The following is a 19,172-nucleotide window of genomic DNA, read 5'->3' on the forward strand; positions in this document are numbered from 1 at the left end:
GACCCTAGCTCAGGTGGAGGAGTTTAAGTATCTTGGGGTCTTGTTCACGAGTGAGGGACGGATAGAGGTGAGATTGACAGGCAGATTGGTGCAGCGGCTGCAGTGATGCAGTCGTTGTATCGGTCCGTTGTGGTGAAGCGTGAGCTGAGCCGAAAGGCGAAGCTCTCGATTTACCGGTCAATCTACGTTCCCACCCTCACCTATGGTCATGAGCCTTGGGTCATGACCGAAAGATCCCGGATCCAAGCGGCTGAAATTAGCTTCCTCCGTAGGGTGGCTGGGCGCTCCCTTAGAGATAGGGTGAGGAGCTCAGTCACCAGGGAGGAGCTCGGAGTAGAGCCGCTTCTCCTCCACATCGAGAGGGGCCAGCTAAGGTGGCTCGGGCATCTGTTTAGGATGCCTCCTGGACGCCTCCCTGGGGAGGTTTTCCGGGCATGTCCCACCAGGAGGAGACCCCGGGGAAGACCCAGGACACGCTGGAGAGACTATGTCTCTCGGCTGGCCTGGGAACACCTTGGGATTCTCCCAGAAGAGCTGGAGGAAGTGTCTGGGGACAGGGAAGTCTTGGCATCTCTGCTGAGACTGCTGCCCCCGCGACCCGGCCCCGGATAAGCAGTTGAAGATGGATGGATGGATGGATGGATATTGTACTTCTACATCCAGCATATTGAAGAAAATATTAGTTTTATGTTGTTCTTCTTAACTTGAATCTCCATTTTGAAACTGTCAGGTGACAGATGTTTGAGAAACATGAATAAAGTGCTGATGTGATCACTCTAGACCAGAAGTGTCCAACCCTGTTCCTGCAGAACCTGGATCTGGCAGGTTCTCTTTCTCTCACTCCTTCGACACACCTGCTGCAGTAACAGGCTCGTCACTGGGCTCTGCTTTGTGCCCGATGAGGACAGAATCATTGGATCTAGGGCTGTCGTGGTATACCGGTATTGACGATAATCGTGGTATTAAAAAATGAAACTTCAATGTCGTGTTCAAAATGCGAATATGATATCGTAAAGAGGCTCTAGTGCCACTTGAAACGTGTTGAAGTGTATTTTCAAAATCCGCTCCTGTTCTTCCGCCCTGCTTCGTCTCCCTCCTGCAGCACCCCTTCCCCTCCCCCTCCCCTCACATATAAACACAGCAGAGCAGCGGTAGCGGCACGGCTCCTAGCTAACGTGGCTCCCAGTTAGCGAGCATCACAGTGAACTAAACATGTCAGCGATGGCCGACAACGACAGCGAGACGCTATCCTAACCCGAAAAAAGTGTGTTTAGCAACACTGACTGCACGTTGATGCAAGCCGGGTAGTAGTGGGGCCCCATTAGGTAGGTTCCAGATGTGTCATTGTAATGTATCCAGGGGGTTTCAAATTGTGTCGCTGATATCCGCCGTCTTCTCCGCCGGCCCCCTTCGAGCAACTAACCAGTGAGTACTCGGAAAGGGCCCCATGCGAGTGATTTTCGACACGTTGTTGTTGCAGCGTCTCGTGTAAAATTAAATTTGTCATTGAAATATACTGATGTCAGTCGTTCCTCGGGACCCCCTTTAGCTCGGGGCCCTAGCCAGTAGCGGTGCCTCTGGCTGGGAGAAGGCAGCTGCTGCGCTCATTCCGCCTCGGATTTAAACAAACAAATAAACAAAATTCTCGACAGTGTGGTGGTGGTATAGGATTTCACCCCAACAGGGCCCGTGGGTTTTCATAACCCACCAACCCTACGTAAATTACGCCTCTGCTGTGGATCCTCTGTTAATCAATTCAATTTAATTCAATTCAATTTTATTTATATTGCACATTTAACAAAACAACTTCCGTTGACCAAAGTGCTGCACAGAAATAGAAAAGTAAAAAGAAAAAGATAGAATAAATAAAAATAAAAGGCTCACCTAAACATAAACACAGATAAGACAAATAAGACACCAAGAATATACTCCTGATCTGACATCTAGGGGGAGGCTATTCCAGAGGGTGGGCACAGCTACAGAGAAGGCTCTGTTACCTCTGGTTTTGAGCCTGGCTTTAGGGACAACCAACCGGAGATGGTCAGCTGACCTCAAGTCTCTGGTCGGCGAGTAGGGCTGCAACATATCCGTCAGGTATGGGGGGCCCAAGGAGTGCAAACACTTAAAAGTGATCAATAAAATTTTAAATTCCAGTCGAAATTGGATGGGCAGCCAATGTAAAGTGCGCAGCACAGGGGTGATGTGCTCCTGCTTCTTTGTTTTAGTCAGGAGACGGGCTGCAGCATTCTGTATACTTTGCAAGCGCTGCAGGGCGCCCTGGTCCAGCCCAACATACAAAGCATTGCAATAATCCAAACGAGAAGTTATAAAAGCATGGATCACTCTTTCAAAATCAGCCAGAGGAAGATAAGATTTAATTTTGGCCAGAGTCCTCAAATGGAAAAAGCTGGTCTTGATGACAGAACTGATGTGTTTGTCAAATTTAAACAAAGGGTCGACCATCACCCCTAAGTTTCTCACAAAAGTTCATCAGATTTTAATTAGTTGAGTGTGACTACACTTTTTGTACACAGTTGTACAGTTACTGTTCTCATATTGTTTCAACACCTCATTTGACAGGTATTCTGAATGTAATTCATCAGGGAAACGAGAGAAAACAAACAAAAATAAAATTAAAGATGAATCTAAATGTTTGTGCCATTATGAAATTTTTGCTGATACCGTGATAATATCGTTATCGTGATATTTTTTGCCCATGATAATCGTGAAGAGAAAATTTGATATCATGACAGCCCTAATTGGATCCTGCAGGAACTGGGTTGGAGACCCCTGGTCTAGACTGACTATCAGAGAGATAAACTCCGGGTTCTTTTGGTCACGACTGTTCCTGGCCGGGAAGGCAGATGTGGGAAATACACCGCGTCACAGCTGACATCCGAGAGCCAAGAAGTGATGGTGCTCTGAGTCTCTGAGCACCACAGGAAGCTGGACGTGCTGGTTGTTGACAGCGTCACGCGCCTCTCTGAGGACGGGGTAGCTCCGTCTCCGTCTTCCTTGTCAGACTTAGCTCGCCACCTGTCCAAGACTTTTTCAATGGTGTCGCTTTTGGATGCCCACAGCGCCGCGTAGCACTTGGGCAAGAAGTGGCAGAAGATGATGCCGTAGCTGGACACCAAAATGGCAGACGCCTGCACGCGGGTGCCGTCCTCCGCGCTGGTGATGTAGACGGGGATGAAGCACACCCACACAAACAGGTACATGAGCATGCTGAAGATTATGTAGCCCGTTTCGCTGAACTCCTGAGGAACCTTCCGACCTTTGAACGCCAAGAGGAACCCGATCAATGCCAGCAGGGCTATGTAACCCAGCATAATGCCAAAGCCAATGTAGGTGTTCCCTTCTTTGCACTCCAGGACTTTCCTCATACTTTGTGCAGACGGAGGCGTGTCGTCGACGTCAGGGGAATCGAAGATGAGCCAGAGAAGACAGATGACCGCTTGGAGACTTGTCAGCACAACAATAATGACAGGTGGCTTGTAAAGTTTGTGTAGTCGCTTGTGCAATAGCTGTCCAAAGGGGAGGAAAGCCAGGAAGGTGCGGTACGCTTTCACCAGGATGCAGGAAACGCACAGAGTGAAGCCCATGGCGTACATGGTCTGCCGGGCCCTGCAGATGTGCACGGTGGGTCTGCCCATGAACAAAACCACGCTCGCAAAGCTCACCGCTAAACCGGCCATCATCACACAAGACAGTCGCACCTCGGCTTGCTTCATGGGCAGCGAGTTCCTGTACACCAAAAAGATAACTAAGATAACCAGCAAGAGCAAAACCCCGAAGGCGGCAGCGGCGATCATGGTGAGAGGATGAGGCTCGGTCCAGCGTAGGAAGAACTCCGATCTGGGCCGGCAGTGAGTCCATCCCTTCAGAGACCAAGTCTCATTAGGACACGTCTTACAGTCCTGAACATCTGTTGAAGAACATCAACAGCAGTATATCAAAACAGACATTCTGGTTCTTGTAGGAAGTTCTTAGATGCATACACATTTTCAAAAGGACATCTTAGACTACAGCTACACAGCAGGTCTTAACGCTCAGACTGGAAATTGGATTTTTTAAAGATTTGATAAACATTTATCGAGTGACTCATATCTCATTTTCACAATTATACAGGCCGATAACCTCAGAAACCTTGTGTGCTTGTAGTGATTACAAACCCCAGGCTACACATCTGAACCAAGGAACCAAGACAAACTCTGCTTTCAATAGATCACTGAGATTTCAGTTAACATCATTACGGTGACTTTATGACGTACCCCAGTCCTCTGAGTAGGTTCCCTCCTCACACTCGATGCAGGTGTAGCAGCAGGATATGTTCAGGATCTTCTTCACCCATCCGGGACGGCAGCTCTCCGAGCATCGGGACTGAGGAGTCTATCCGGGAAGAACATGACGGCAGCTGGGTCAAAGTGGTGCGGAGGTCGTGGAGCTCAGAATTACAGGGTGTTTTTCAGAATTTAAATGGCATCTTCTAACTTCAGCTTGTCCTCACAACATTAATTCAACTGTTACCTTTAAAACTTTTGCTGTTAGACAAAGAGTTGAAGCAAAGCTGTGGTTGAGTGGAGGGTTGTCTTACCGATACATTTTCGGTTGAAAGCCAAGTGAATTCTTTGCCATCCAGTTCTATTCGATTATATAGGATGCTGTATTTCCCAAACTTTTGAAATCTTCGTCCAGAGCCATGTTTTTCCCACAAAATCAGATCATAGCCATTCACAAAGTCGCCATTTTTGTCGAAGAAATACATCTGGTTCTCAAATTCAAACCTGATGTTTTTGAGTTCCTGGAGGAGCTGAAACCAAAAGAGCAAAACCAAAGCTCTCTTATCTGCGATCCACATTTTTACAACAACCAGAAGGAATCTACTCTGAAACTTAATCTTACCTTCCACGGAGGAAAGTCGACTTCTCCGGAACACGAGGAACTGTTGCACCTGAGTAGTTTTTTGAGAGCGTGTGCTACAGCCCACACAGCAACTCGGTGCGAGAAGGGTTCGCTGGTATCGGTCGCCTTGAGGAGGTAATCGTCCTTTTGATCCGGGGAGTAACTTGAATCACATGCATACTTCAACAGATCTACACATTTGGATGGAGGATTACTGGAGCCACATTCAGCAGAGCAGTTGGACCTCAAGTTCTTATATTCCTCGATGAAGAAGTTGTATCCTCCTTCAGTCACCGTGAGATTCGTCAGAAAGTCATCGAAGGATTGGCTCCTGAAGGAGACAAAGGTGAAACCCAAAATGTCCCCAACTTCATTGATTCCATCCATCTGAGCGATGGCCGAGCTCCTGGACCAGACGTCGCTGGCTATCCACACCCGAGACGTGTTCGTCTTCAGCATCTCCTTGAAGAGCAGCTCCACCAGCTCCGCCTTGAGTATGAGCAGCACCACCTGAGCGCGGGACGAGCGGATCACCTCGGCCACCTGCTGGATGCGACGGTCGTTTTGGGAATGATCGAGGTAATGGTGCAAAGTCTCCTGATAGGACAGGCACACGCCGTTCTCTTCGGCATCCCACAGGAAGCTCTGGAATGCCGCTTTTCCATAGTCATCATCCCCGTACACCACCCCGACCCAGTTCCAGTCGTAGTAGCTCATGATGCTGGCGATGGCTTTTGTCTGGTGTATGTCGCTGGGGACGGTCCGGATGACAGCGGGGTGAAGCAGCTTGTCGCTCAGCTCTGGGGACGTCGAGGCACTGCTCAGCTGGTGGGATGAATGAAAGGCTTTATGATTACAAACCTTCAGAAAATGAGTAAGACGTTTTAAGCAGGGTGCCGGTGGCCTACCAGAGGGACCATGTAGACGTTCAGCAGCTTGGCCAGAGCGATGGTCACCTGAGAGTACCTCGCCCCTAGAACCACCTTGACAGCCGGCCTGAAGTCAGAGTTGTCACACTCCAGGTGGTTGGAGCGGTTGAACGCCAGCATGTGCTCCGCATTCAGCAGTGCCTTGCTGGCGTACGAGCACGTGTCGCACAGCAGGTAGCCCAGACGCAGACCCGGCAGGAACCCGGCCGCATTCACCTGCTGGATCTCGTGGATGACGGCCATGGATCTCACAAGCGACGACAGGTCGAAGCTGGAGACACAGTGCGAGAGCAACAGCTTTCTGTTTTAATCCAAAAACAAGAACTGCAGAAAATAACAAAAGAACTGGACAATGCTGACGTTTTCTTTACCTTCAACTGAATCAGAATTTATTTGTACGTATAACAACACAGTGTTCTTTCTAAGTGGAGTTTAAATTAGTGTTCTCCAAACACTGGGATCATTTGGCTCCAGGTCTGTGAAAGGCTAAAGGGGGACTTGAACCCACACGATGGGATGCTGGGTCCCAAAGCCAGACCAGGTGACAGCTGCTGATCTATACTGAACACTCATCGATCTATTGTTTCTTTAGAGCAGTGATCGTCAACGGATGCATTACATCCCAAAAGTGGAGAGAGGCGAAGCTGAAAATGAATGTCACATCATCTCTTCACACTTCTGAATAGTAGGTGTTGATCACACCTTCTGATGTGCGTTAACAACCACCAGGAGACCCACAAAGTTTATTCATGCATGCTGGTCCAGCCTGGCAAAACCACAGGGACAACTTAGACGACGAGTTGTGATTTTCATTGTATATATAATAAGCTGTTTTCTTTTTTCTGAAGTGTTAAAGGGGCACAGCGCAGTTTTAAATATTACATTTTCAATTATTCACACCCACACACGTTTTCACCTTTGCCCGATGGGCAGCAAGAGCTATTTTTGCAAGATCGCAGTCGCTCCTATTTTCCTGTGCACGGCACTGAAGGCACAGCAATATGAGTGATTTGGGTACGAATCGCTCTGAGCATGACGTAATGCGCGCTCCCGCTGGCCTGGTAATCCTTAAGTTTTGATTTGTCCGCCATTACTCTGCCAGACGCTTAGCAGCCAACAACTGAGCAGTACTGAGGATGGAGCTTCCAGAAAGTAAGAAAAGACCGGCTTCTAGCACTGCCACAACTCCAGCACAGACCCCACCAGGCAAAAGAAACTTACGGCCCGAACGCACTGGACGCGGAAGCGCCGCGCGCGGTAGCGCCACGCACGGCACTTCTGATTGCCTCCCATGTTAACCTATCTGACCAGCCTCACCGAACGCGCAGTGGAGCGCCGCGGCTCGCGCTCTGCAGCACCCCCGCTCTGCTTCGTTCTAATTTTCGCGCGAGCCGCGAGCGCCGGGAGCGCCATATGTCAAGCTGGATCAAGCAGATCGGACCAGACAGGAAGTCGGAACCAGAAAAGGCAAGAAAATCCGGTCAATTTTCAAAATAACATAAATTAAATGACGATTAGTTACGGACGGTGTTGCTCGCCCATCTATAATTTGTCACTTGGGTCTAATCACAAGAGAGATGGACACACAAACAGACATACGCATGTACGCACCCAAACACACACACACACACACACACACACACACACACACACACACACACAGCGACAGACATTCACGTGATGCAGAAAAAAAGAGCACAGGAGGAGAAAATGTCTCTCCACAGGTCACCAACACACACACATGCACTGTCAGAGCGAGACAGAGGGAAAAAACGTGAAAACCGAGAGCTGACGAAGCCACCCGAGTGCAGCCGATGTGTGACCAGCGCGGAGAGCGCAGGCAGCAGATACGCCTCCAGTGCGAACAGCCAAGCGCCAGCGCGGAGACGCGCGCTATGCGTGCGGCGCCTCCGCTACACTTCCGCGTCCAGTGCGTTCCCGGCGTTACATTTTACTCGAGCGCTGCTAAAAGAGCGAGGAAGGAGTTCCCCTCTTCTGTGCACGTACATGGACACAAGCCACAGACACGAGCTTTTCACTAAGCTACAGTTACGCCTAAGGCCTGCAGGGGTCGGTGTTTCGCATAAAACGAGCAAACTGCGCTGTGCTCCTTTAACACCTGGAATAATGAAGCAATCCATTATGAAACATCATCTCAGTCAAGATCATTTTGACTTCATTACTTCTGCTTAAAAACACTGTGTCTCTTATAAAAGAGGCTTAATTTTGTGCAGTAAAGAGCTAATGGAGCATGATAAGGTGATATTTCTCCCCCATGACCATTTAGCTTTATAGCTCAACTTGTCTGTTTTTTTTTTTTTTTTTTGTTTTTTTTGTTTTTTTTGGTGCCATAATATTCTGTGTATCTGCCTCTGGTTCAAACTGCACATTTCCAACTTAAATATTTTTCTTGATTTGGGGTGATGAGAGATGAAAATGGGTTTGGAGGTCAGGCCAGGAGAGAATCAACACTTTGAACTGAGACTTGAAGTTCGCCTGAGGCAACCGGAACGCAGAGCAGGAGAGAGAAATGAAGTCACCGTTCTTTATTCGTGTCATGCCCTGTGCCCCTTCAGCCATGTGGCCATTTTTTTTTTTTTTTTTTTGCATGCCCTGTTTTTTTGCATGCCCTGCTTGTCTGTTCCTGTTGTTCTTCCTGCTCTCCTACCTCATTAGTGCCCTAATGTGCCTCACCTGTGTCTACCTTATCTAAAGCCTGCCTCCTTCACTTGTCCTTGTCGGTGCGTTGTGATCCTGATAATAAACAGGCTCAGGTCCTTCCATCCTGCACCCGTGACAGAACGCATCGACCACCACTGGACCCAGAGAGCAGTGAGTTTTTTCCTCTCCTGAAGCAGCGTGCCTCCCGCCTGAGCCTTCACCCCCGACAGTGGTGGCTATCCACCCGCCTGTCGCTCCTGGTTGGCTCCAGAGCTCCTGTCTGCAGCTCTCGCTGCAGCTCACCTCCGGATCCAGTTCCCAGTGACCTGTTCCCCGCTCCTCCTCTCCCAGATGGCCTTAGGGAGGGAGGAAGTTCGGCCCTTTCAGTTCAGGACCCTTTTGAGTTTGCACCCCCGCTGAGAGACTTGAATTTTTGTATCCCACTGTGAGATTTGAGTTGCCTGACAGACTTGAGCTACTGTTTCCCGTCCTGCCTGTCTCTGACTCGTCCTGCCTGTTCCTGACACGTCCTGGCTGCTGAGCTGCAGCACCCATTCCTGTTCCGTGCCGGCTGCTGGGAGTGCAGCACACCTGTTCCTGTTCCGTGCTTTCTCTGTCTGCTCCCGAGTCTGCCCCCACCCTCCGCCTGGGATGGTTGCCCCATGGTGCGCCAGGAGGCGCACATTGACAGGGGGGTACTGTCACGCCCGATGTACTCGTGCCTGGTCTCCTACCTCGTTAGTGCCCTAATGTGCCTCACCTGTGTCTTATCTAAAGCCTGCCTCCCTCGCCTGTCCTTGTCGGTGCGTTGTGGGTTGTCCGTGTGCTCTGTGGCCCCGCCTGCACCTCTGGCATTCCTGTTACCCTGCGTTGCTAATAATAAGCAAGCTCAACTCTGCCTGGCTGCCTGCACGTGGTTCCTTCCATCCTGCACCCGTGACAATCAGATACGTCATCCTTTTCCTTGAATGCACAGGTTGGTTTCTTATTGCCAGTGATCCCTCGGATTCTTCTGAGAAATCTGGCACTCATTTCGTTGCCCACAAGGCTGTCAACCAAGCTAATATAATGGTGGCTCCTGTATTTGGATGCAAATTTTATGATGACAAAGTCGTCAACAACCAGATCGGAGACATGTAGTTCACTTCTTTCATCAACCATTGGCTCAATTTACCCCATGGCCTTTGGCTCACTTTGCCCCATAGCCACCATTTTGGAAAAAATGGGCTCGCTTAGAAATTCAGGCAAATCTTTAGTGAAGTGATTCAAATGATTTTATACATTAGCAAATCACCAACATGTATAATATATAATTTTAGACCTGGATAAATTTGCTTTGACATCACAGTCATTTTACCTGATAAGCAGAAAATTTACTTTGACAAGCACAAAACAGTTTTTTTTTTTTTGTGTAAAAATATACTTCCCTCTTCTCCCATGAGTTTCTCTGCATCACAGCAAGATGGAAATGATGGGTGCTTCCTGAATTTGACTCCCATTCATGTCTAACTCCTGACCCTTACCCTAACCCTAACCCACACCAAAACAATGTGTAGCCCTAAAGAAATGTTTTTGCACTTTTACTTTTTTCAGTAACAACAACATGGTCAAGAAAACACTGTTTCCCCTCATGGGGACTCAAGAAATGTCCCCACAAATGACACTGTGCCTGGTTTTCCTATGTTGTGGGGACATTTTGTCCCCACGACCATATGAAAACCCACACACACACACACACACACACACACACACACACACGTGTGCAGGAAGAACCTAAATTCAGTGAAGCATAAACCTGTTCTCTTGAGCAGCAGTAAGCACACAATGAAATATCGTGTGAAGAGTCTGGATTAGTTCTCACAACAACTGCAGGCTGGTTTCATTCCCTCAGGCTAATCCATGAGTGTGTGTGTAGCAGTGATAACAGTTTAACCAAGTGATAACAGACACAGGTGAGTAGTTTGTATCAAAGCATGAACTCATAATAGTCTAACAGATTTTAAAAATGGTTAAAAACTAGGGCTGAACGATATGGGCAAAATTTCATATCTCGATATCCATGCCAGATATTTCGATAACGATACGATATATTACAATGGATTCAGTGAAAGTTAAGCATTTTTCAGAAAAATAAAAACATCATGATACAAAAGGATGTTAAAAAAAATGCAGTTTTATTTATGAGAGCTCACTGCCACTACCACCAAACTCGTTTGTGCAGATTCTGCAACTGCCCTCTGCCATCAGCTGTCAACCAGTAAACGAGGTTTGTGGTTGACTGACCTTACCTGTGCATGGGCGAGCTTACAAGCAGGGCAAGCAGGGGAAATCTTGATATCGTTGATCTTGAGAAACTAATGTCCTGAAAGTTCATATCGCGTTATCGATATGATAACGATATATCGTTCAGCCCTATTAAAAACCTTGAAACGGCAGTGTCCAGTCTGTCCTGTAGAAGTCTCGATACATCTCAAACTGGACATTATCATCAGATTGTGTTGAACTTTAAATTAGTTGAATGTCTTTGTGTTAGCGGTTAGGGATATTTAAAGCAGGAATTTAAGAAACTAATCCCATCAGCAAATCAAATTTTAGTGAAAAACAGAAAGTGTGCACTCACTCTGAGCAGTGGAAGGCTCCAGGGCTGACCCGGTCTTGCACCGCCGTCACTTTCCGGTGGCAGGGCTGCATGATGCCCAGCAGGATGTCGCCGGGGGCGTGAGCCCCGCACACCGTATGGGCAAAGTCGCACCCCCGGACGGGGGCCGGGGGGCCGCCCAGCAGCAGCAGCAGCAGCATCATGATCAGGAGCGAGGGTTCACGCTGCATCCTCATCCCTCCTGAAGCTCTGCAGTCTCTGGTCTGGCAGCCCGGCAGCCAGGAGCACCACGTGTGTGAGAACTGGAACCGTCCACAACTGTTTTGAGGCGTCGATTGTCAGCAGTGAGGCATTTTCCAGTCAGGCAGGTGCTAGAATGAGGAAGCTCGGTCCCACAGTGCCCAGTCACTATCCCAGCTGTCTGTCAGAAGAGCCAGGTATGCAGTTTAGTGAAGGAGTCAGTCTGCCAGTAATACTCAGGGAGCCAGAAGTGTTTCTTTGACCAGAATGACTTACTTCCTGTCATCGTGCTCAAGTAATCATACTTACAACAAACAAAAGAACGAGGGAGCTTAAAAATAACAAGACAATGAAGACAAGCTCAAACAGTAAAATAACTGATAACTGAGGTCAACAGAATACAATATAAATACTTTGTCAATCCCAGAGTAAATTTCATTTATGTATAAGGAATTACTGCTTTCAAAGTAAAAAGCAAGTGGATCCTGAAGGATTTGAAAGTGAAAATCCAGTTAGATCAGGGCTCTGCAACCTTTATGACCAAAAGAGCCATTTTATTGACTTTCAATGTTAAGTGCAGTTGTTCTGGAGCCATAAAGAACATTTAAAGGGGCTGTATCGAGCTTTTTTAGCTAGTCCAAACCCTAGAAATGGCATTAACATGGTTATAGTTTATTTTTGGCACTAAGAAAAAGTCATTTTGTGTGAAATAAAAGATTTTCTGGGGCTAATTTTGAAACCCGAAAGAGAAAACGCTCTGTTTCACCGAAATCCCGCCTCTCCCCCTGTGGACTTTGACTGACAGCGTACTTCAACCAATCAGCGCTTCAAAACAAATACACTAGCTAGCTTTAGCTCTTTAGCTCTAGCTTCTCTACATGCAAACACACGCGAAAACGTCTTTTCCTGTTCGAAAATTGCCGAGGGCCTGTGGGAGGGGGGCTCAGGGGAGCCATCTTCTCCGTGTGACGTCAACGTGGGAAACAGTGTTTTCCCGGTGTGGGAGGGGCTGCCTCTCTGAGCAGCACAACAAGGAGGAAAGCTCAAAGACACAGGCACGAAGGAAAAACCCCCTTTGGGGTGTTTTTGGTGAGTACATAACTATATAACAAGGTTAAAACATACAAAAAGTGAATGTTGCATGATACAGCCCCTTTAACCATTAAAATGAGGCGAATGCAGCTCGTGAAGTTTCAAACTTGATTTTGATGCACAAACAAAAATTAGATCTTCGGATGTGTTCGTGAAGTGTTCGTTCAGAATGTTGACAATTTTATTACATTGAACCTATTTTTGTTCCTGATTTTAACAGTTTTGTTCCTCTTTTCAAGCTTTTTTTGTGGACATTTTTTAAATTTTAGCTGTTTTAGCCATTTCACCTCTTTTGAAACAGTTTTGCATGCTTTTCTTCTTGCCGTATTTCATTTTCTTATGTTAGAAATAGTAGAAATTTTAGGTTTTTAAGCTGTTCAGTCATTTTTTTCCCCCATTTCTTCGGGCTTTGCTATTATTCCCAATTTTACTCGTACTTTTTCTGAATCCCTTTTCAACGAAGAGTGACGAATCATATAATAATATAAAAATAAGTTCGATGTTTATTCACCTATCATGTTGTGAAGGCTTCCCAAAGCCACTACAGAGAGACTAAAGGGCCACATGTGGCTCCAGAGCCGCAGGTTGCACAACCCCAAGTTAGATGGAGAATTCATCCACATGGGAGCAGTTAAAGGCTGAATGTTTGGCTCAAGGAGACCATGAACAGATTGGGAATTTAACCTACGTACTTCAGATCGGGGCACAGCCGCTCTCCCAACCAAACCGGAGCCACACCTCACATCTGGGGAATTTCCGGAGGTCATCGTCACAGCCTCACCTCTGGTGAACCACCTGCATATAATGGTTTATTCCCTCCTGTCAGCTGACCATCATAAGGAGAACAATTCAACAGAGTTCCCCCTGCGGTGCTTGACTATACGAGTGTAATCTTCAAACTCATTGCAAAACTTTCATGATTATTGGGAGAGAGCTGGCGGCTGTGCTTTATGTTCAGAATGTTTTGGATTGATTGGATTTTTACCTTACTTTGGGGGTACCTCATGATTAAACAGGGACGGGTTTGCTGAACTGACACAATGAGTGTAGAGGTCAAGTTCTTTATTTGTCATTTTCAGGCTTTCACAAGGAATGAAATACATTTGTCACTACCAGCAGCGCAAGGGACTGAAAAATATTGGTTGTTCAATGGACAGAAAAAAAAAACATTTGAAATTATTTCTTGTTCTCAACAAGAAAACAACTAAATCCAAAACCAAACATCGTATGAACAGAATTCAACCAGCAGTGGAAAGAGGCACTCCTGGATTCCATGCGGTTGTGCTTGATAGTTTTTTGTGAGTGATGAGTACGACGCCACTCACACAGCGTCAACAATCAGATTGCTGCTGGTAAGAACACGAGCTGCGTAAACTGTTGTTGTTTTGTCACCCGACTTGGACGGTCGCCAGGCGAGCAGCCATGACTTTCCTGTTCAGTTGCTTTGAACATCAGAGGAGTACACGTTCACATTATTCCCCACCTCAATTAGAGCGTGCAGTAGATGGACGATGCCGGAAGAAGATGGCTCGCCGTGGTAATCCCCAACATGCCTACAGAAGAAGAATGTGAAGCTGCAGAAGCACGATATGAGTGTAGCTGAAGCTGGGCAGAGTCGATGTCTCAGCTGTGGTTTATGCTTCAGTTTACAGAGATATGAGCTCAAGCTGTTCTGTCACATCTGAAGATTTACAGTTGTTACCCATTGCTTGAACACTGTAGACACATGCTTAAACCAAAATAACATAACTTGAAGTTGTTGTGTAGCCAACAACAAAGTGTAGCCATACCCTAAACAAAAGCGCTGCTTTGCGCTTTAGTTGCAATTCTGTAACACACTTGCTCCTTTCTGCAACACTGTTGCTCCTGCACACTACACACTATTCCATACGTAAGACACTTCGTTCAAAAATGAAATCTCAAGGTACCATTGGAAAACACATCTATTCAAAATACAACACACATTGCCTAATTGAAAATACTGTGGCGTGTGCCTGAAAACACTTACTTGCAAAACTGAACACCAATCAGCCAGATACAAAAAGGCCTCAGTTAAACCATTTGGAGAACTTTGCAAGCATGGAGGCAGGGAGAGCTAGAGGAAGAGGAAGAGGAAGACAGACAGAGAGAGAGGACGTGGTCGAAGAGGCCGAGCAAGGGCCATTACTTCGAATGACATGAGAGCAACGTTGGTGGACCAGGTCCTAAACCATGGTCTGACTGTGAGGGAAGCTGGGCAGAGGATCCACCCTGATCTGAGCCGTTTCACAGTTTCATCCATAATCAGGACATTCCGACTGGACAACAGGTATGTCCTCAACTCTCTACTCTACTCAGACTGTATCTAGAGTATTTACAGCACTGTACCGTATCACGTTACTGTATCACATGTACTGTACTGCAGGGTGGCTGACGAGCTTTTTCAAACTAAAGTGGTTGCTTTGTGAAACATACGGTGGTAACGTGTTGAGATGTTTCAGTACTGTGTATGGTGAATACAGTTAAGTACAGTATACAGTACACTACGAGCACTTTTATTTATTGTACTGTTATTTATTATTTGCATGTGAATGATTTGTGTGCTGCTGGACACCTGAATTTCTCCCTTGGGAGATTAATAAAGTTTTATCTATCTATCTATCTATCTATCTATCTATCTATCTATCAATCTGTCTGTCTATCTATCTACACAGTACTGTAAAAAAAAGAAAACAATAACTATTTGTGGTTGCATTTTTCTACAGAATGGCTAGAAGACCTCCTGGGGGGGGGGGGGGGGGGGGGACGCCAGCGCCTGTCCACCCAACAGCAGGAACTGTCCATAGTGAACCCAGTCAGAGCAAACAATGCAGTCCGTCTCCACCAGCTACAGCAACACATACCTGCAGATTGGCACATATTCAACAACACAGATCAAATAAGCGTTTCCGCTGTCAGACCCATCTGGGTAAAGCACAACATGACCATGAAGCAACTGTACAGGGTCCCATTTGAGAGGAACAGTGTCAGGGTCAAAGAACTTCCACATGAGTATGTACAGCTGACTGTTCCAGTCCTTTACAGTTACAGTACAGAATGGGTGCAATTGTGAAAATTGTGCCAAATTTTTGCTTTTTGTGTTTTAGCAGTCAAAAAAAACTGTAAGCCCACACACAATTCCGCTTTTCTGTGTTGACAGTATATTTTGTGTTTTATTTTTGCTTTAACTGAATTTACTGTATTGTAAAATGCTCTACTGCAATGTAATGATTTTGGATTGAGTATTTTATTGTTTGGTTGTTGTGAAAGCGTGCCTTCTGTGGAACTGAATAAAAGGAGTGAAAACGAAAGACTGCAGTGTTTTATATAAAGTAGACGAGTGTGTTGCTGCTGATCTGAAAGTGCTTTCATAAGATGCAAGTGGGGATCATTTTGTCATCAGAGAGACATTTTGACAAAGGATTGTTAGGTTTTGATAGCAGAGTTTCAATTTGACATAGATGTGAATGGTTTATTTCCCAGTGTTGTGTCTCATTTGCTTGTGTGTAGAGTTTTGACACAATGAGCCAAGTTTTGCAAAACGTGTTCAAGCAACGGGCAAAAACTGTAAATCTGGCACAAACCTGCTGGATTGGACTGAAAACAACCTCAGGGTGTCATCTGCATATGATTATTCTCATGGAGTAGATCAGGATGTTTCACAGTCCCAAAATTGTTGCTTAAATAACAAGTCTTACCGGCTGATATGTTAAAGTGTCCCGCAGTGAAGATATTTAACTTTGAGCCTCTGTCAGCTGTGTTTGATCGTCTTGCCTGGCGGCTGTCACTAGTGGTTTGTACCCGTGTGTATCACTGTATATATGAATGGGTGAATGCGGCAAGTCATCCACAACTGCACACAGACTGCTGAAGAAGTTAAATGCATCATGAAAATCAAAACCACCGTCGATTAAAAGCCCATAACCGTTGGTTTCATGTTTGTGATGCTCAGGACAAACTGGTTGTGCTGCTGTGTGGTTCTCAGCTGATATGAGGTCGACGCTTCAGATGCTTTGTGGATACTAACCCTTCTGGTCTCTCCAGCTGGTTTGGTTTGCAGCTGAGTGTCAGTCACTGACGTGCACAACTGCTGTTTATACGTCTGAGTTAATTTCTCTTTCATGGAGACAGCTGGTATTCTCTCTGCAACTCAGGGTGAGAACCTTCGCCTGGAGGAGGCTCATAAGTGTCATTTATCAGTCGGTCTGAAACCCCAGACTTCTGTGATGAAGTTGGATCGTGGCCAAAAATGGAGTGAAGTGAGTTGACTTTGCAGAAGGAGGCCTCTCTCTGCATTAAAGCTGCTTCCTCTCCACATTCAGATAAACTCAACAAGGCTCAGTGAACAGGGTGAATAATAGGAGGGGGACCAGGTGGGTTTGGTAATCAGATGTCTGAACCAACAATGAGAAGCACCAGCAGCTATACTTTCACCGTCTCTACGGTCTCCGCTTTCCATTTTGAAGAATAAAGGATATAGTTGTAAAATCGCTTCCCTCCCTTGTGAGAAATGCATCAATGTAGCCGAAGTATACCATGCAGCACTCTCCAAGGAAGGCTGCAAACAGCCGCGGCTGCTTGATGGTTGACAACTGCTGCTCGGAGTCAGCTGGGCGTAGTTCAGCAATCCCAGGACAGACAGAGTCCGAGACATTTAAATTTTAACACAGAAAGGTCCAAAATATCCAAAGAAATCACATAAAACAATCAATAAACATGGCATGCGATGTCCATGTTCATGAAGTGGATCACAGTTTGTGATGATAAGAATTATCTTAGTATAAGTCAGAGAGATCCTGAGGAGACCAGTTAATCAATATTTAACCAATTTAACCATGTAACATCATCAAATTGTTACTATAAAAGCAAATTTCCACATTTAAAATCAGAGTTGGGTATGTAATGACAAGTAACGAACGTTACAAGTAGTTAAATTACTTTTGATGGGAACGAGTAGTGTAACGGCACTACTCCTTCTAGATTGGTAGTTAAACTAGCGTTACAAATGAAATGCTGCGATCGTTACTTTTACAATGACTGCAAATAGAGCAACCAAAATCTTATTATTTAAGCAGAGTTCTTTTTATTACCACCAGTAGATGGAACGGTGGCCATACGAGCAACTACTTGCTATCTCTTCCGGGTCAGGGCTGATGGAACCGTCACAGTAAAAATGTTCCCCACTGACAACACTGCACTCCCTCCTACTGTAAATGCCCCTGTTAAAGCAATACTCTAAAGATTAGGGACCCACGCCCTTTCCCTATCATTGACAAAGTTAGACAAGCTCATAAATACCTTATTTGTGTCTCTGGTCCAGTGGCTGGTTCAGCTGTTAGCATCGTAGTTAGCTTAGCTCAAAGCTTAGCTGGAAGTCAATCAGAGCTGGACTATGAAAGTGGACAAAATCCTCCTTCCAGTGGTCCAGGGGACGGCGTATGAGCACGTGAAGTAAATCCGAATGGTTATAAAACATTTTAAAAGACGTGTTTTCTTTTCAATCAGTTAAAATAACCTTTTGATACACAGACCTGCGCATGGCAGTGCTCCACGGAAGGATATACCGGAGCTCTGCGGAGCACTATGCAGTAACGAGTAGTGTAACTTCGTTGCTATTTCCATGGAGTAATCAAGTAGTGTAAGGCACTACTTTTTTCAAAAGTAACGAGTAACGGTAACTCTTTACTTTCTTGAGTAACGGACCCCAGCTCTGGCCTGTATATACGAATCCAAACCATGGACCCCAGCTCTGTTTAAAATGCATAAACTGCACAGAAGCCCCCCAAAAGCAGAGATGTGTCTGAACTCTCTGAACTAGAGTAGATTATCATCGTTTGGCAGGATCTGTCTCTGGAATGTTCACTGAGTAAACTTTACTGTTCGTGGTTCTAAAACAACAGATAAATAAAGAGATTTGTCTCTTCACAGGTAAACATGCTGGTTTATGGAAGGTTAAACGAATACGATGATCAAACAGGCCAAAGCAAACAACTGGAAACAGGCTCCAGCTGTTTCTGTCTCCTCTGTATCGGTCCTGCTCCGGGTCGTCAAGAGTCACTCTGCAGGCCTTCTGGATTTTTCTGTTGTGGGTCAATTCTGAGTTTATGTAATGTAATGTAATGTAATGTAATCCTGCTTAGCAATGCTTGTTGTTATGAAACAAAAAAAAGAAAGAAACCTGGTCACATTACACGTCTTCCCCGTACTGAAATGGATTACATGTTCCTTATTTTTCTTCATTTCCTCATCATGTAATGCTGTCACATGTAATCCGCAGGTCAGACCTGTTCACTGAGGGCTCTGCATTATGACTGAAATCAATGAACAGGTGAGAGTGTGGCTGTGTGTGTGTGTGTGTTTATTACACACCTTCGACCCCAAGATCCTCAGGTTGGATTCAGTGTCTGGAAATCCTGACATGAATGAAATGGGATTTCACCCCCCAAAAAAACATGTACGGAGAGAAAACAGCCATTTCTTGATCATCTTTATCATTCCTCCTCCACCCAGTGAAATACACTGACTTCCGGTTGGGTTAAAGCTGATATTTCAGGATCTGTCTTGAATACTCTGAAGCTTTGTGTAACTCAGGGTGTGAGAAAAGCTGCAGCCTGCTGCCCTCCAGTGGTTCATCCCATCACATGCATGGTTGAAGGAAATCTTCCCTTCTGAGTGAAGCTGTCCTGAATATTCATTGAATTAAAAGCCTTCATAGATTCTTGCTGGGT

At 46.0% G+C, this 19,172-nt stretch overlaps 1 protein-coding gene across 1 annotated transcript; it reads right to left on the reverse strand.

Annotated features, from left to right (window-relative positions):
• Positions 1–1,804: 1,804 nt before the first annotated feature.
• On the reverse strand, positions 1,805–11,287 carry olfcb1 (olfactory receptor C family, b1). Its single transcript, XM_030109946.1, has 6 exons — positions 11,116–11,287; positions 5,814–6,105; positions 4,906–5,730; positions 4,598–4,813; positions 4,275–4,392; positions 1,805–3,928 (listed from the first exon to the last, which is right to left on the reverse strand). Exons 1-6 carry the CDS (start codon positions 11,184–11,186, stop codon positions 2,808–2,810), a joined length of 2,643 nt encoding a protein of 880 aa, XP_029965806.1. The 5' UTR covers positions 11,187–11,287; the 3' UTR covers positions 1,805–2,807.
• Positions 11,288–19,172: the final 7,885 nt, after the last annotated feature.

The sequence above is a fragment of the Salarias fasciatus genome, chromosome 15 (assembly GCF_902148845.1).
Source record: "Salarias fasciatus chromosome 15, fSalaFa1.1, whole genome shotgun sequence".
NCBI lineage: Eukaryota > Metazoa > Chordata > Actinopteri > Blenniiformes > Blenniidae > Salarias > Salarias fasciatus.